This window comes from Corvus moneduloides, chromosome 19 (genome assembly GCF_009650955.1).
Source record: "Corvus moneduloides isolate bCorMon1 chromosome 19, bCorMon1.pri, whole genome shotgun sequence".
Classification (NCBI taxonomy): Eukaryota; Metazoa; Chordata; class Aves; order Passeriformes; family Corvidae; genus Corvus; species Corvus moneduloides.
In genome coordinates this window covers 920179-937232 of record NC_045494.1, presented here as the reverse complement: position 1 = coordinate 937232, position 17054 = coordinate 920179, and the positions used below count along the sequence as shown (strand labels likewise).

At 59.9% G+C, this 17054-nt stretch overlaps 1 protein-coding gene across 7 annotated transcripts; it reads right to left on the bottom strand.

Annotated features, from left to right (window-relative positions):
* Positions 1-7691: 7691 nt before the first annotated feature.
* ENDOV (endonuclease V) lies at positions 7692-17053 on the bottom strand. Of its 7 annotated transcripts, none has more exons than XM_032128770.1 (9): positions 16936-17053; positions 16565-16736; positions 15504-15638; positions 15075-15114; positions 14862-14974; positions 14687-14755; positions 13993-14121; positions 10936-11021; positions 7692-9952 (listed from the first exon to the last, which is right to left on the bottom strand). In XM_032128770.1, the coding sequence occupies exons 1-9, from the start codon at positions 16971-16973 to the stop codon at positions 9922-9924; spliced, it is 813 nt and encodes a 270-aa protein (XP_031984661.1). In that variant the 5' UTR covers positions 16974-17053; the 3' UTR covers positions 7692-9921. The 7 variants fall into 7 exon arrangements, with proteins under 7 accessions (XP_031984661.1, XP_031984662.1, XP_031984660.1 ...); XM_032128771.1 differs by having other exon boundaries at positions 7692-9949; XM_032128769.1 differs by having other exon boundaries at positions 7692-11021.
* Position 17054: the final 1 nt, after the last annotated feature.

Below are 17054 nucleotides of genomic sequence, written 5' to 3'. Positions count from 1 at the left end.
AAGATACAAGGAGGAAAATCGACATTTACTCCTTGTGACCAGCCCAAACCGACCTCACACAACCGCCCCGTAACGCTCCCATTCCGCTGCAGCTGGGAGCGGGACTCGCGTGGATCCAGCCCGGGGCACGGGCAGGACACGGTGACAGCAGCACCCCCTTCCTTCCTCCAGCAGAGCGAGGACACGGTGACAGCCCCGAGGTGACAGCCCCGAGGGACGCAGCTGGCGGAACTCAGCACAGCCCTCGCTGCTGCCACGTCTGTGGTCAGTGAGTCTCAGCTCCCGGGGGCTGGCGATGGCCACAGGGAGGGTCACAGCAATGGCCACGTGAGGGCCAGTGAGGGTCCTGCGGCCACTTGTGCTGTATCTTCCCAAGAACATCTCCAGTCACTGCAGCCTCTGGTAAAGGTGTCCCTGACTGGTCACCTGCCACCTCCCACACCTCCAGCTGCCAACAGCACCACGGGGTCCCAACCTTCATCCAGCCCCTGCCACCCCCATAAAGCCTCTTCTTTTCCAGAGGAGAGTGTTTGCTCCTGTGGCTGCTCCACGTCCTTTTCAGGATGCCTCAAGCCATAACCATTGGAATGCAGTGAACAGGGCAAGGGAAGGGAGATGCTTCGAGCCAAACTGCAGGGCTGGGACCCGGCGTGTTTTCCACACCAAAAGCCACGGGCAGGAGCAGAGTGATGAGTGCTGGGAGGGGACAGTCGGCATCGGGAATCTTCTGGGGGCAAGAGGAAAGGTGAGACATCAGGATTGTCTCAGGGCAGTTCACTGAGCCCCACGGGGACAGCTGAGTGCGATGTGCCACCCATCCATCGCTCACAGAGAGGAGGCAGGGGGCTGCCATGGCTGAGGGGGCAAGACAGGGTGGGCAGCGACAGGGGCACAGAAGGGGTGTTGAGGAGAGTGGTGCAACCACGAGCTGCCCCCTCCCCAGTTCCCCAGACCCCCCTCAAGTGCAGTAGAGATTCAGAGCAGCATCTCTCCAGGCTCACAAAGGCAGCAGCACCGCAGAGCCACCAGCAGCCCCCCCGCCCACCCGTCCCCGGGCACCGCTGCTCCCCAGCCCTCGGAGCAGCTCAGCCCTCGCTGGCGACGCAGACGCCGTCCCCTCCCGCCCCCAAAAAGCAGCTGCTCCAAGGACAGGCTGTTGGGTTTCATGTCACTGGGAACAGCCTACATCCTTGCTAGGGGATGCTATTTATACCCAGGGAACGGGTGGCAGCTCCTGCCTCGCTCTCAGCCCCCAGCCGGGCCCTGGCCCTGGGGCGCTGCCACAACACCCTCGGCCCTCCCAGTGCCAAGGCGAGACCCCAGTGCCCACCCGCTGCTGCAGGAGAGGGAATGATCCCCCGGCCAGAGCTTGTGCTGCTCTACAACCTGAGCTGCAATAACAAAATGACACTGACAGGCGGTTTTGGCTTTTTCTGGGGTATCTGGCAAACGCTGCTGTGGTGCAAGTGGGGCTGTTCCCCATGCCAAGGCCGTGGGATGTGGGTGATGGCTGAGGGAGCTGCAGGAACCAAGACTCCAGTGGGTAACAAATCTCCCGGCTCATCGCCTCCTGGATTCCCCGGGGCTGCAAGGGACCCTCGAACTCCTCTCAGCCCCCCCAAAAGCCAGTGGGTATTAAACCCTCATGGGTGCAGTCAGCTCAGGCAGCGAGAAGAGAGGCAGAGCAGCCCCAGCCAGGGCCATCCCCGTCCCTCCCTGTCCACGTCCCCATCCCAGCTCGGCACTGCAGCAGCTCCAGGCACGACTCGCGTGTCCCAGCGCCGCGGCCGCGGCGGCAGCAGCGCCAGCTCCTGCGGGAAGGAGGGAGGATCCTGGGAGAGGTGAGGAGCAGCCCGGCCCATCAATCACACACCGTCCTGCCATCTCACGCTGCACCAGGAGCTGCTGCTCGGGGCCGGGAGCTGTTTGGTGGCACCAGTCCCTGCGGTGACAGCCAGCCCCGCGAGCGCTGGGATCAGGGAGCGCGTTCCCGCCCCGGCGCACTAAATCCAGGAGCTTTTAGCGCAGCAGAGCAGATGGAGATCTTGGGCTGCGTGAGGACAGGCCCCAGGACTCGGGAGATGGCTCAAAAATACCGACGGGGGCGAGGGAGAGTCCTTAAGGGCAGGACACAGCTGGGATTTACAGCGCTGATCCGGCTCCTCCGGAGACTCACATGGGAGGGAAACGCCGCTCCGGGCACTTTGCATCCTGGTGCCTCCTCTGCGCCCCCCGCTCGGGACAGCTCCTCCGAGGGCTCCGAGGGGTGAGAGGAGGTGATGGGGAAATGAAAAATTAAATCCGCTGTGTTTTACAGCGAAACACCCCCGAAAAACGGAGACAGCGTGTCCTGAAAAGGCCTTTCCCACATCCCTGCCTGCACGGGAGCGCCTGGGGCCGCCTGCGAGCGGAGCTGCCTGCGGCACTGGGACCAGCACCGTCCCAGAGCATCATCACCACGCAGCGCCCGAGGCGTGCGAGGCACTTAATAAATGCCGTTGTTGGGTTAATTAGCAGTGAATGTGTCATGCCGTGCGCCCGGCCCGCGCCGGCGGCAGCGAGCACATGGCTCCAGGAGACCCGGATTAAATATGCATGAGACGGGGAGCGGTGGGAAGAGCCCCCTGAGCAGTGAGGGGCGCTCAGCTCCCCGCCCGGGCAAGGCTGTGCCAGGGAAACCACAGCAACGTCGGGCACGTGGCGGCAGAAATCCCTCTGTGTTCGCTCCAGTGCGGAGCTGATGGGGGGGTTGTACATCCCCCCCTCCCCAGCACGGACCCCAGACAGGGTGGGGCAGCAGCATCCTGAAGGATGACGCTCCTGGGGGCTCAGGCAGCAGCTCCAACCTGAACTCCCCGAGCAGGGGCCGAGGGGCTCAGCCGGCGCTGGGCACCACGGGGAGGGTCCCGGCTGCCAAAGACCACCCGAGGCTCCCCCGGGACACCAAGAGGCTCCAAGACGCCACGCTGACGCTGGCACGGGAGGAGGAGGAGAGATGGGCAGGGCTGGGGGAACATCCCGGCTCGGGGAGGGGAAGGATCAGATGGATCCCTGCGAGAGGGCAGGGGGGAGCACAGGGACCGGCCGGGGCACTGCAGGCAGCTGGACGCCTACCCGGGCAGCGAGTCAAGGCCGGCAGACCGTTCCGGTCACAGGCGTGAGTCACTGGCTGTGACAGTGTCCCTCAAATGCCACTCGGGAGCCTTTGCTGGCAGAGCATCGGTTCCGACACCCCGAGGCACTGCCCGGGCATCCCGGCCAGCACAGCCGGGACGGGGCTTCCTCGAGCCCTTCCTCCCCCCGGGGAACCCAACCAGACCTGGCCAGGGCCACACGGAACCAGCAATTCCAGAGCAAACGTTGCTTTTCACACCCCGCAGCCTCTCCAAGGTGCTGCTCCCCCAGCCAGGGCTGACTCCAGGCAGCTCCCAGCAGCAGGGAGACCCCATCCCTCCCCCACGGGGGGCTGGGAGCTGCTGGGAACACGGGGCTGCCCCCCCGTTTTTGGTTCTTCTCAGAATCTTTTCACAGCCTTTTCCCGGGCTCCTCCTCCTGCGACTTTCCCAGCTGCTGTCGAACGTCACCTTGACAGCTGCTTCCTCCGTCCTCCCTTTTCATCCCGATGGATTATGGAGGGGCTCGGATCGCAGACTCCGCCAAGGAGTTCTGGGCGGATCCTCCTCTGGCTGGGGATCCCATGAGGGATCCTAACCACATCCCGGGGGCGCAGAGGGGAATAACAACTCCTCTCCCACCGGAGGGTCCCCGAGTAAGCCCCGCTCCACCCTGGGGGAGCCTGTGGGTGAGCACGGAGCAGAGGAAGACTCTGTCTTCCAAAGCTGATTAAAAATAGATGCAGCATCAAGCTAATTATGCTGATTAATTAGCATTTGTGGAGCCGAGTGGGCACAGGAGGGGGCACACGGGGAGGAGCGGGTGCTGCAGCGGGGTCAGAGCCCGCCCTGTGCTTCCCCAGCACTCCCAGTCCCCCCCGGGGTCCCCTGCGCTGCCCAGGACTGGAGGTACCGGGGCAGCGCATTTGGGGGTCCCCACGCCCCCATTTCCCTCCCTGTCAGCAACAGATGCCAAACTCCACAGCGCTGCTGGAAATTAGGTCAGCGATAGCCTGCAGCAGATTTGAGCATTGCTCATCCTGCCGGGGCTCTGGTGCAAGTGGGAGATGCCACAGGGCAGCCCCACACCAGCGGCCACCCCCGGCCCGGCTGGCAGCGAGGGAAGGAGGGATGGAAAGGTCTGGATCAGCCTCTAAATCCCCTCCTGCCAGGGAGGGGTGAGCAGGGAGGCAGGGCTCCCTCGTGCCGCTGAGTCAGTGCTGGTGGAAGCTGGGGAATGACAGCACCCCCGAACACCCCCACACACACCTGGAGTCTCCCCCCAACACCCGATGGGGTGGGAAAACCCCTCAGGGACGCAGCGGTGCTGATTTATTCCTTCTGGAAAGCGGAGCAGGGCCCCAGGCGCCCACTCCCAGCTCACACCAGCCTTTCCTCTCCAGCCCCCGCAAAGCCTCCCCATGCCCAGGCCCGGGAGGTTTCATGCACCGGCGTTGGATTTGGGATGGGTTGTGCTCCACAATTGGCAGCGCTTTCGGCTCCCTTCTGCTACCTCCCCAGGCCCCCATATGTTGGTGTCATGAATATTCATGAGCTCTGTGGAAGCATCCAGGGCTGGGAGAGGAGCCCCGGCCCCGGTGGATCCCGGTGCTCCCGGGCTGCCCGATCCCCCGGCATGGCCGGGACCCCACAGCCCCCAGCCCCGCAGCTCGACCCTTTCCCAGCCCCGCCCGCCTCGCACTCCCGACACCCAGGGCCCTTCAAAAGGCTGCAACAGCGGCACCGTCCCAGACACGCTCCTGCTGCGGCTCTGCTCCCCTTTCCATCTGCAATTTCGGGAGCAGCTCCTGCTCCCTTCCCTCGCTGCCGGCGCTGCAGCCGCGCGGGCCCAGCGCAGGCTGGCAGATCCCGGGCAGGAGGATGGGGAACGGCGGCGGCGCGGCGGGGAAAAGGAGCCTATTCCCAGCAAAATGGAACTTATCCACCTGCAGCCGCAGGCGTGAGGAGGCTCCGGGCGGCCGCGGGGACCACACAGAGCTGCCTGACCGGGGGGGGGCTTCGTCCTCAGGCTCAGAGGGAGTGCCAGGAGACGCCGGGATGTTGTCCCCAAGGGACTGGGATGTCCCTGGCCCCGATGGTGCTCCACGGGCGGGGCAGAGCCCGGCTGCTGCCCTGCTCTGCCTCGGGGCCGCAGCAGTGCAGGCAGGAGCAAGAACCACATCAAATTAATTGGATCCCAGTTTACTGCAAACAAAGAGGAGGCAGGTGACATTTACCTAGCGGAGTAATTGATATCCGAGTAATTTGTTGGAGTAACCTCATTACATGCCAGCTGGATTTCCACACCCTCCCAATCCCACTCATTACAAACAAGGTTTGTGCGTTAATCAGAGCACTTTAATCGCGGTGCTGCCCACCATCCCTCCAGCAAGTTACAAAGCCGCCAGATTTATCACAGACCCTAAACACTCTCCCAAGAACCGCTGGGTATTTTATCAGCAGGCAGTGCTGCTCCTCGGGACAACACCGGACATTTCTCCCTCCAGTGATGGCTCAGGGGCACAGCCGGCTCCTGGCACCACCTCTCCTCCCTTCCCTCTCCCTCCATCCCTGGCCTGGCTGATCACCTCCTCCTCCTCCCCGGCGCAGCCAGGAGCTGTTCCCTCACCAGACGAACGGCTCCAGCCAAAACACGAGCCGGGAGCTGCCGGCAGAGCCTCCCCCGCCGGGAGCGCGGCGCTCACCGCGGCCGCCCGGCTCGGGGCTCTCCGAGCGCTCCGTGAGCACAACACCACAAACAAATCCCCGCATCCATGCTGGAGCTCCCGGGCAGCAGCGGCGGGCAGTGACCAGCTGGGCTTTGCAAGCAGAGGCACAACGTGCCAGGCAGCCAGTCCAAGAAAAGCAGGAATAAGCGTGTTCCTAAGGAAACATCCTGCATCGAGCCCCCGAGGTGGGAACTAACCCAGGAATTCATCACGGGTTGGTTTCATAGCCTCGATTGGTGTTTTTAAAGCTGATCGGGCTGCCAGGATGGGGACAAGGCACTCCCAGCGTGTCCCCATGGAAGGAACCAGCTCATGTGGGACCCCACAGAGCTCCAGAGCAGCTCCTTGTGTGCCTCTGTCCCGCTCCCCCCAGCCCCTGGGTACAGAGGAGAAGGTGCCATAAAACGTGGGTCTTTACTGACCTGCCCAAGAGCTCCTGCACCCTCTGCCCCCCCTCCACCTTCCCCTCCGGGGGACACAGCCCCAGCCCCCAGCAGGAGAGATTTGTTGCCCCACGGATCTACCACCTTGCTTTGGGCTGAGCCCTGCACAAGCTGCTCCATCACCCTCATGACACAGCTCATGATCATCTCATTTGCTATTAATTTGCTTGTCAAGAGAAATTCCACTCATTTGCTTTTAATTAATGGGGCCTTAAAATAAAGCTGGGGGGTGGTGGGGCTCTGGCGAGAGGATCAGGGAGGATCAACCAACACCAACAACGGAGGAGTAGTTGGGGTGGAGAACTATTTATAGGACAAAAGGAAGGGAAAAATAATTTTAAAAAAGGACAAAAGGACAAAAAAAAAAAAGAACAAAGAAACCCTGCAAGGGAGCCATGGTTCCCCAGCTCCCTCTGCACACCCGGGCTCTGCCCGGGAGCCACCACAGCCAAGAGGCCTCAGCTGCCACAGGGGGGGCCAACACTAAAAATGCCCATTTAGAACCAGAGCTGGGGAATGCTCTGAGAGCCAAGGGACACAGCTGCCCCAGCCAGCCCCACAAACACCAAATGCTCTGGGAATGTGGGAAAGGAGCGGGGCTCAGCTGCCTGGGCCCAGCTCCACACCCACTGCGAGCACCCAGACCATGGCTCAGACCTGAAGCTCGACCTGGTTTGAGGAATCAGGAGGGAAACAGCCCCTCCTAAACCCACCCAACCGAGCCAAAGGGAAGAGGAATGAGAGCTGGGGTCAGGGAGGGGGGAAATCCCAATCAAACACTTCCCCCGTCCTCGGCAGGAGTGTCCCGAAATACAAACCCTGAGTCACTGGAGCTCAGACTGCACAGGCAGCACCTACACTGCCACAAGCTCCAGACACGGAGGCGGGAACTCATCCCACCCGGCTTCAGACACCTGTGAGGGAGCTGCTCATCCACAATTCCTCAAAACTCGCAGAACAAACACAGACTTGCATCTTAAAGCATCTCCTCTCCCTTCTCCTGGAACCCCAGATGAACAAGGCAGGTGCAGGGATCCTCCTTCCTGATCTCCAGGTGTCCAAATAAAACAGAGGGAGCAGATGCAGAGAATGTGCAGCAGAACCATTCAGCACCTGGGAGTCAGGAAACCCAACCCCAAACCAATTCTGCACCAGTTTGTCACCCAGGAGCCATCACTGGGCAGCCACATCCCTGCTCCAGCACCACAGCTCATTCCCCAGCAGCACTGGGGGGGTGACCAAGGCCTGAGACACCTCCAGAGACTCCCAACCAGTCACAGATGGAAACGGTGAAGAGAAAACCCTGCTGGTGATAACAGGAAGATGTACAACCAGTCAGCAGTAAGCAGTTTCCTCTGATTCCCAACAATTTAACACCCAGAAAAGGCAATTTCCAGCAAACAGAGTTTAGAAAGACAAGCCACGTATGAGTTTATTTCGAAGGACACTCAAGCTCCACTCTCTGAGTTCCTGTTAAGAGGTTTCAAGCATTACAAAGAGATTTTCCCTTCCCAGGGTTATAAACCAATTAGATAAAGACCAAGTTAATCCCTTATTGTGTCCAAAGAGCTACAAGCAGACACCAAACACAGAGATTAGTCCCTTCCTTTGAGCACCCCGCAGCCCAGGCAAACCCCAAGCCGAGGAGCACAGAGCCCCTGGCTCCAGCAGGGCTGCACAGGGGGCTGCCAGGACACTGCAGCACCATCCTCCTCCCAAACCCTCCCCAGGTGACTCAATCCAGAGTCATCTGAGTTTACCTGAACCTGGAACAGAGGAGTTCAGAGCCTCACGCCGAGGGAAGCCGGGGCAGTGATGCAGAGCCACGTGCTTGGACTTTTTATGTTGGTTTTTTTTTTACCTGATTTTTCCTCACCCCCCCGGGCAGAGGCAGCTGGGGGGGGCTCAGGCCAGCCTAGGACAGCAGTGTCCCCAGCCCTGGGTCCCTCACACTCCTGTCGAGGAGCTGGGCTCAGTTCCTTGAGCTTCCACCCAAATCACAGCTTTGGCTGCAGAGCCTCCCCTGACCAGCCCACCCCAAATCTCTCATTGTCAAATGCCAACTAGAAGCACACAAAAAAAATCACCAACAGCTCAGGGATTCAAAGCACAGACGTTAGATTAAACACGAGGTTTAACCCAGAGCAGGAAGAGCCACAGTCCCACGTGCTGAGGGCTCCCCTCTTCTGCCAGGGCCATCCAGGAGGAGCTCCTCCCCACAGAGCCTCCTCCAGCACAGCTGAGTCAGATAAGGGGCTTCACTCAGCACAGCTGGGGTCAACCTGCAGTGGGAGCGGTGTCACCCAGAATTTGGGACGAGCCAGGGCCCAGCACAGGCCAGAGCAAGCAGAAAACCCAGATGGATTTCCCCGGTGTTCTGCCCATGAGGTCCAGGAAGGAGCTGTTCCCCGCCCACTCTGGCACTTGTGCCTGAATTTGTGACAGGCTTTAGGAGCCTGCCCCCATGCTCAGAGAAGTCGCTGATTTGTGTGGGGTTGGAATGAGGAATGAACTGATCCCTGCTGGCAGCGGTGCTGTGGCTCTGTCCCCACCCTGCTCCCTCGGGACAGGACACTCCCAGGACCAGCTCCAGAGCTGCCCACGGGCCCCAGGGGAGCTGGGTCTATGGCTTCCCCCCTTTTCCCACCCGGGTTTCCAGAGGGACAGCCCAGACCCCGACACAGCAGAGGCAGAACGGGCTGGGTTTTGTCCCCCCACCCAGAGCAGCTCTAAGAGAAAAGAACTGAAGTTGTACAACAAACTTATGCAAAATTGAGGTTAAAACAGCCCACAGGAGCCTGACCCGAGCACCCCTCCCCAACCCAGGAAAGCATCCTTCCTCCTCTCCAGGCTGGGATCCCACACAGCCACACCAAGATCTCCCAGAGCACGTTCTGCTCCTGCTGCTCTTCAGGAACAGTCAGGAACCACCTGCCAGCCTCAGCCAGGACCCCACACCTTGGGAGAAGCTTTGGCCCTGCAGGCTGGCCGAGGGTCGAGGATGATTTGGGCACAGCAGCTCTTGGCTCTGGGCTCTGCTGGGGCTGCGTCAAAACTCCAGCCTGGGATCTGGGCACTCGCAGTGCTCTGTGTGCCAGGAATGACCTCCCCATCCTCCTGGGATCCTTTCCCCTGAGATGATCCTTCCTTCAGGAAGAGCAGGGCAGCAGGGCTGTTCCCCCCGGAGCTGGAACGGGGCTGCTGCTCCCCAGAGACGTGGGAGGGAACGGGAGAGCCCAGGCTGCAGGGACGGGGAAGCTGCTCCAGAAACAGCAGGAAGGGAGGTGTCTGTGCCCCAGATGTGTGGCAGGAGACACAGGCCGGCTCTGGGGGGAAAATGCCTCAACACCCCTTTGTGAATCGCCCCCTGCAGCTGCCCACGGGCTCCAGGGAGGTGTTGCAAACTCACACGTGAGCCTTTGCTTATACAAAAGATTTTAACAATACTTGAAAACAAACCCTGAGAAATTCACTGCAAGGATTCTCCCTGAGCAGTGGCTGGTGCTGTCCTGAGGGACACAGCCTGGCACAGCTGTCCCTCAGGGTGGCACTGGGCTCCTGCATCCAGCAGGACTCAGCCTCGGTGCAGGAGAGGACCCAGCAAAGAGGAGCTCTGCAGTTTCTTCTGGCACCAGACTAATCCTCCAATTCAGCCTCCTTTTTGCTGCTGGGAACAAAAAAGAGAAAGTAGAAAGTAGGTTTTTTCTAAAAAAAGTAGAAACCAACAGGTACAAACAACTGGCACTTGGTGGCCGAGGAGCTCAGGTACAGAGGGTGTGAGAGACAAGGTCACAACTGGAGTGAGTGTGGGGTTCTGGTGCACTCCCCTCCAAACCAGCCAGAGTGAGCTCCAGCAAACACTGGGGACACCTGGCCTGGCACTCCCAGAGCTGCCCCACGGCCTGGCCATACTGAGAAGTGCCACCACAGCAGCTGAGAGAGCCCCTTGTCCTGCCCCTGGGTGCACAACTCAAAGAACAAAGGAGCTGAGCAGGATCCAGCACCATCCACGTGTCCTAAGGAATCCACCCACAGAGCTGCCTCAGCCAGCACGAATAATCCCCCACTCCCCCAGTGCCACCATCCCCAGCTCTGCTCCCTCAGAGCCCTGACACACCGGGCTCACCCCGAGCAGCTCTTGGGACAGGGCTCCCTGCTGTCTGCCCAGCCTGGTCCTGGGGCTGAGGGGGCCCAACACTGCTGTGAACCCCACTGGAGAGGCAGCAGAGCCACAGCACGAGGAGCTCCTGCACCTCAGGGGACCTGCCATGGATTTACCCCGACCTGACACCCCCTGGCCCACCTTATGTAAGAGTGGGGGGACTCTGACCCTCCCCAAGACCTGGGGGCCAAAACCAGCTCCCTGGAGGTATTTCTGTTCACCCTCAGGTCATACCTGTGGGCGTTAGGGCTTTCTTATGACCAGTGCTGAAAAAAGACCAAATCCCCTCTGCCCTTCCCCAGCTCAGGACACGGCGCTGTCGGAAGCAACGTGTGAGGCAGCGTGGCCACATGGAGCAGAAATCACCTTCTGGAGGCAGAACATGTCCTGATCTCCTCACCGAGCTCACCTTGTTACCCTGCCTGTACCTTTAATGCCATTACTGCAGCTCATTCCACGAGCAGAGCCCCTTTTGCCCACACACCCACCTCTCTGGGCCGGCAAGGAGAGCCTGCAGCCCCTCCAGCGGAGCACAGGGCTGCTTCCGAAGGTACTCCCTGGACCTAATATCAGCCTGGAACCGAGGAAGAAAATGAGTGAGAAATGGCTGAGCAGCCTGGCTGGTGCCTGCTCTGCTATCCCAGTGTGTCCCATCCACCCTGCTGTCAGCACATCCCACCAGAACACTGCATGGCCCAGTGTTACAGCAAGGCAGGACAGCCTGGGGCCAGGAGAGCACCAACCACATCCCAGGAACTGTTACACAGCATTGCTGGGCATTCACTGGGTGTTCCTGCCCCCACCCTGAGGTGTTTGCTCAGCCCTCCAGTGCTGCACGACTCAGCAGCAGACCCTTGATGCCATCACAAGCACATCCCAGGCTCTTGGACAACTTTGAGGACTGGCAGTTGATTTTTACAGTCCTTCAAAGTTTTTTCTCCTTTAGAAACTTCTTTCCCAAACACACTGCTGTGACATTTCCGAGCAGCTGCTGTGCCCACCTCAAAGGCAGAGTGTCTCTCCCCACTTACAAAGCAGGATGTGACCTTCCCAGCTGGAAAAGCTTCACAGTGTCTGGTGATGCTTGGAAATTGGGTTAACACATCCCCGGGGACTGTCCTTGAAGCATTGGCTGCTCTCCCCCCACGCTGCTCCCGAGGAGCCTCTCCTGCAGCCCCGGCAGCCCCCAGGCCCCTCAGCCCGAGCCCCCAGCAGAGGCTGTGCCTGCTGCTGGAACCTGCTCCACAACTGCAGAGCCTCCTGCCAGCTGAGAAGGAGAGAGTTACATAAGGGGTGGTTTGTTTGGGAGATTTTTTTCCCTTCTCTCTATAATTGGACAGTTTCATAACCGAACTGACAAATAACTTTGATCACTCTTCAGGATAAGCGATTACGTGACGGATTTTATAACCAGGGAAGGAGGCTGCTCAATAGTCCCCACGGGGAGACCAAGGAGCAGGAGGCACAGCTACCAACTATTTTTCTAGGGAAGAAAAAGCCCAACCACATTCTTCTGAGAACATCAGCTAATGCTTGATGAGGTGGCAGTTCCCAGGCAGGGCTCACTCCTAACACAGCACTGGAGTCAGCTTAAGGTGGTGATTAGCCATGGGCTTATCAATAAAATGGATCACTGTCCTGCAATAATCCTCACAGATTTGGGTTATTTTCAGAGGGGATGAGTGCTGGCTGTGGAATTGGTGCTTTGTCTGTTATCTGAGGGGCTGTGGTGGTCCCTGTGCACAGCAGGCGTGGAGGGGGTGCACCCAGAGGGAGCTGGAGTCTCAGGACACCCGTGACTGCTGTCCAGTCCCAGAGGAGAGGCTGATGCCTTGTCTCATTCTCCTGAGGGCAAGTGTTCAGTGTTTCACAGGACCAGGGCTGGGCCTGGCACATGGAACGAGGACTGAGTGGGATGTAAATACTGATTGCAGGTGACAACCGCTCCCGCTCCCTGCCTGGATAGCGCTGCATTCCCAGGAGGCACCACATCCCCTAAAGCAGGAGGTCTGAGCTCCCACAGCAGCTGCACTGCACGTGCTGCCCTACACAAACCTCAGCCACAGCCTCAGGAGCTGTGGGCAGCTGAGCTCTCATAGACCATTTTATTTCCAGGGCTGCCAGAACTTCCAGACCAGGACCTGATGATCCACAGGTCTCTCCTGACACTGGGAAATCCATAAGCACTGCACCTGTCAGGTCTGTAATTTCTGGAGACATACCACAGCAAAAAGGCCAAGTTAGCCACCCATGGCAGCATTCCCCACAGCCTCCTGCTTCCTGACTCCAGCTCTAGGTGCCCAAGAGCTGAGGCTTTCAGCTCCGCCTGTGCCAAGAGCTGTGGCAGTCACCACACAGAGGAAGTGTGGCAGGGACAAGTCCCATGGAAAGGTTTGAGTGTCCTCATCTCCTGCCACCCCTCCAGAGTAAACACACTCCTCCAGAGTAAACACACTCCCCTGTTGGATTTTTCATCTCTCTGTAAGCAAAGTGATAATAATTCATTCCATCACTCTAAGGAAAAGGTCACAGAGAACTGGAAGAGTCTCCGAACATGAGCAAATCCTGGAGATGTCTGGAAGCGAAATGAGGGTGACGAAAAGCTCCGAGACACCTTTTAGATTCCAAAGGGAATGCTTTTCCCTTCCCTTTGAACACGCCGAGCTGCAGAGCTGGCTCGGAGCTCTGCAGAGGCATCTGTCCCTGGCTGGAGCAGGTTACATAAGGAGCTCCACCAGCCTCCTCCGGTCTGGCAGGTGCTGGGGCTGAGACTGGAAACTCCAGCTCTGCTATGGACACCCCAAGGCTCATTTTGCTCCAAGGACTAAGATTTTGGGGTAGTTTTTAAGTAGAGTCTCAGTTCCAGAGAACCGGGCACTGCTCAGGTGGGCACACCCTTGACCCCGCCACAGCAGCGATGCCAATGGGCTCTCCCAGGGCAGTGTTAGGGACAGGGACACCTGGGCAGGCCCTGGCGTCACTTCTGGCTCTGGGCTGTGGAGCCACCAACAGTAGAGTGACCTCGGGGAGAAGGGAAGCACTTGCCAGGCCAGAAGTCCCAAAAAGCTTTGAGCTGCTCCTGAGCCTTTCCCCAGGTTCTGCTACGATTTGTAACGAGCCAAGGCTGAGCCTCGGCGGCAGCTGCAGCTCGGTGACGGTGATGCAGTGCTGTCACCTGCTGGCTGGCGGCTCCGTGTGGAGTGCGGCAGCGGGAAAGGCCCAGAGGAGCAGCACTGCAGGCTGTGCTGGGCTCCAAGTGCCCGGGAAAACCGCATTCCCAGCTCCTGGGGATTAACACCACCATCACAGGAGCTGCCTGCAGCAGGAAATCAGTCAGGCTGGGTCTGCAGGCAGGGCTGGGAATGCTGCCGGGCACTGCGTCAGGAGAACGGGCCTGGAAGGACCAGTGAACACCCCCGTGGGCTGGGGGAACAGCCCAGCAGGAGGCTGTTAGCAGCACAGGAGGGGCAAATTGAGGCTCTGGAACACCCCAGGGCTCGGCTGCCCCTGCCCCCGGCTGCCCTCCCCCGGCTGCCCGGCCGTACCTGCCGGATGGGCTCCGGGATGCGGAAGCGGCAGCAGGCCCTGACGAGGCGCACCGCCGTGTCCAGGCTCACCCGGTGGCCCACGGAGACGTAGAGGGGCTTGGAGCTGTTGTTGCAGCTCCGCAGCACCTGGGCAGTCAGAAAAGAGGGATCAGGCACTGAAGAGGCTCACTTGAACACACCCAGAGGGGCAGGGGAATTAGGAGCCAGCCAGACCCCTCAGGTGGGGTGGTGGCTCTGCGTTTGCAGCTCCCAGCCTTCCTGAACATCATCTCCATCCCAGTGTCTCCTCCAGGGACTGTTTGTCCCTTGTAGCCCTTCCCCAAACGCCTCAGGCTGCTCTGGGATGCAGGGAGATGTGCCAGCACAGGCTGACAGCACACACAGGAAGTGTCTTACAGCTGCCTGTTCCTGCTCTGAATCAGACGCTCCCAGACTGATCCTGGGAAGCTGCCAGGGAACTGGCACCTCTCCCAGACTGTGGCTCACAATCCAGGGTGCTGGAGCACCTCAGGTGCCACAGCCATGGATGTGAACGTTCCTGACACCTGAGCTGCCAACTCCCTACAACCACCTGAGCTCTCAGGAAGGGGCCAGCAGTGTCACTGGTCACCTGTCCACAGCTGCCCTCCTGGACGGGATCACTGAGACAGCCCCGCTGTGCAGAGTGACCAGTGGCCAAGTGACAGCTTACCATGCCCAGGACTTTCCCCGAAGTGCCTGTCAGTGGGAATGTCTCTCCTGACCTCTGCAGGGAGCGGACCTAGGGACAAACACACACGAGTCAGGTCATTAGCACATAATTGTATGTGGTGTCCAAATTCCCTTGGGATATTAAAAACCAGAGCTAAATCCCAGCCTGGCCTAACCTGCTCCCTGTGCAGCTCGTCCCTGACCAAGCCATCCACCTGCAGGAGGTTCTTGGCCACTCCAATGCACGGCAGGTCCGTCAGGACTCCCAGGTGACAGGCTGTGCCAAACCCTGCCAACAACCAGCCACTGTAACTGCAGGACACCAGGAACAGGAATCCCAAGGAGCAGCACAGGGACCAGGAGAGCAGGGCTCTCCAGGAACAGCCTACCTCTGGGATGGAGCAGGCCATTCCCATCTACCAGAAGCACCTGAAAAAGCCAAAGCGGAAATGTTATTTCCTGGACACTGAGAGCACTCCAAGGAGCATCCAGGGATGCTGGCTCTGGGAGGAAGGAGAAATCTCTCTTGGTTCTTCAACTCTCCCTTGTAAGGCTCTTCCTGCCTGTGCCTGACCCTAAAGCAGCAGCAGTGTGGCACTGGCAGCGCCCTGCACACACCACGGGGCTCCCACTGCCGTGGGAGGCCTGGCTGCTCTCAGCTCCGCATCCCTGCTCCCTGAGGACAGGGAATGGATGCTCCAACACAGCTCTGCCCCTGCCCCTCCCGCCCCACCAGCTCAGGCTCCGGAGGGACAACCCCCTTCCCAGGATTCTGTACCCAGGACACCCCAACTCGGCACAAGGAAAGGACACCACACCTGAGGCTGGAGCTGGGGCTCCTCCTGCTGCAGTCTCTGGACAGCTTCCACCAGGAAGGGGACCTCTCGGAAGGCCAAGAACCCGGCCACGTACGGGGCACTGACGGCCACCATGCGGCAATCCTGGTACAGCACCTGGGGCAGGCACAGACAAAACCTCGGGACGCTGCCCGAGATCCCTGGATGTTCCAGAGGCTCCTCCTCTGGTTCACGCCCCCTCTGCTCACCCCTTTTAAACCCAGGAACCGGTCAAAGAAAACCCCGTGAGGCAGCACAAAAAAATGATTCCTGCCTTGCCCTGCAGAGCACAGCAGGACTTGAGATTCAGTTCATTAAAATCCCAGCAGACAGCATCGAACTTTATTTCTCTGCTCATTAGAGCCTTTACAGTTAAAAATAATTTTTATATCATTTTGAAAGCTGGGAAAGAGACCAAAAATCTTTATTAGTTCAAGTAAAATGACTGTGAGATCCATGACAGGTTTGGAAAAGCTTTCCTATGTCACATCCCATATTATCAGCCAAGAACTCACACACGAGACTCTGCACTGGAGCACTACGAACACCTCCCTCTGCCCACGGGCACCAGCTCCCCTGCACAGACACCGCAGCTGCCTCTGAACCCTGGGAGTTCCCAGCCATCCTACAAAACTCCCGCAATTGGGAGCTGTTTGTATCACAGCTTCCTAAACTTCTGCCTAAATCCTTACATAGATTTTTTTTTTCTGTTTATCTTTCTTGGGAACACACACATGGAAGGTTGCTGAACACACACAGAATCACGGAATGGTTTGGTCGGGAGTGACCGTGTAGCGCAGCCAGCGCCAGCCCTGCCGTGGGCAGGGACACCTTCCACTCGCCCAGGTGGCTCCAAGCCCCGTCCAGCCTGGCCTTGGACTTCAGGGATGGGGCAGCCGCAGCTGCTCTGGGCACCCTGTTCCAGGGCCTCCCCACCCTCACAGGCAGGAATTTCTTTCCAATCTCCCATCTAGCGCTGCCTCAGAGCCCGTGGTTACGGCACGGCCGGACACAGCCCCGGCACGGGGCGCTCCCCGCGGTACCTCGAGAGCCGGGAAGCTGAGCACGACCAGGGAGGCGCAGGCACGGCTGTCGTCGCCCTTGATGTAGGATAAATCCACACCTCCCACTCTCTCCAGCCCGGCAAAACGGGCATCTTTCTGCCACTCCTCGGTGTCCTCCTCCACCACGCTGCCCTTCAGCCGGGCCTGCTCCCTGCGAGACCCCCGGCGCCGCGGTGAGAGCGGGGTCCCCTCCCGGGAGCCGCATCCCCGCGCCCCCGTTCCGCCCGCCACGAACCGCGCCCCGCTCGCTCCCGGGGAGCCCCCAGACCCCAAGCACGGGGCTCTTCCGTGGCTTGTGCGGACGCGGTGCCGGGGGAGCCCCGAGCGGCCCGGTCCCTCCCCCCCGTTACCGTTCCCAGCGGCGGCGCCGCCCGGGGGACGCGGCCATGGCGGAGCGGGCCCGCCCGTCCCGCAGCGCCGCCGGCCCCCGGAACGCGCGGCCGAGCGCGGCCGTTCCGGGCCGGGCTTA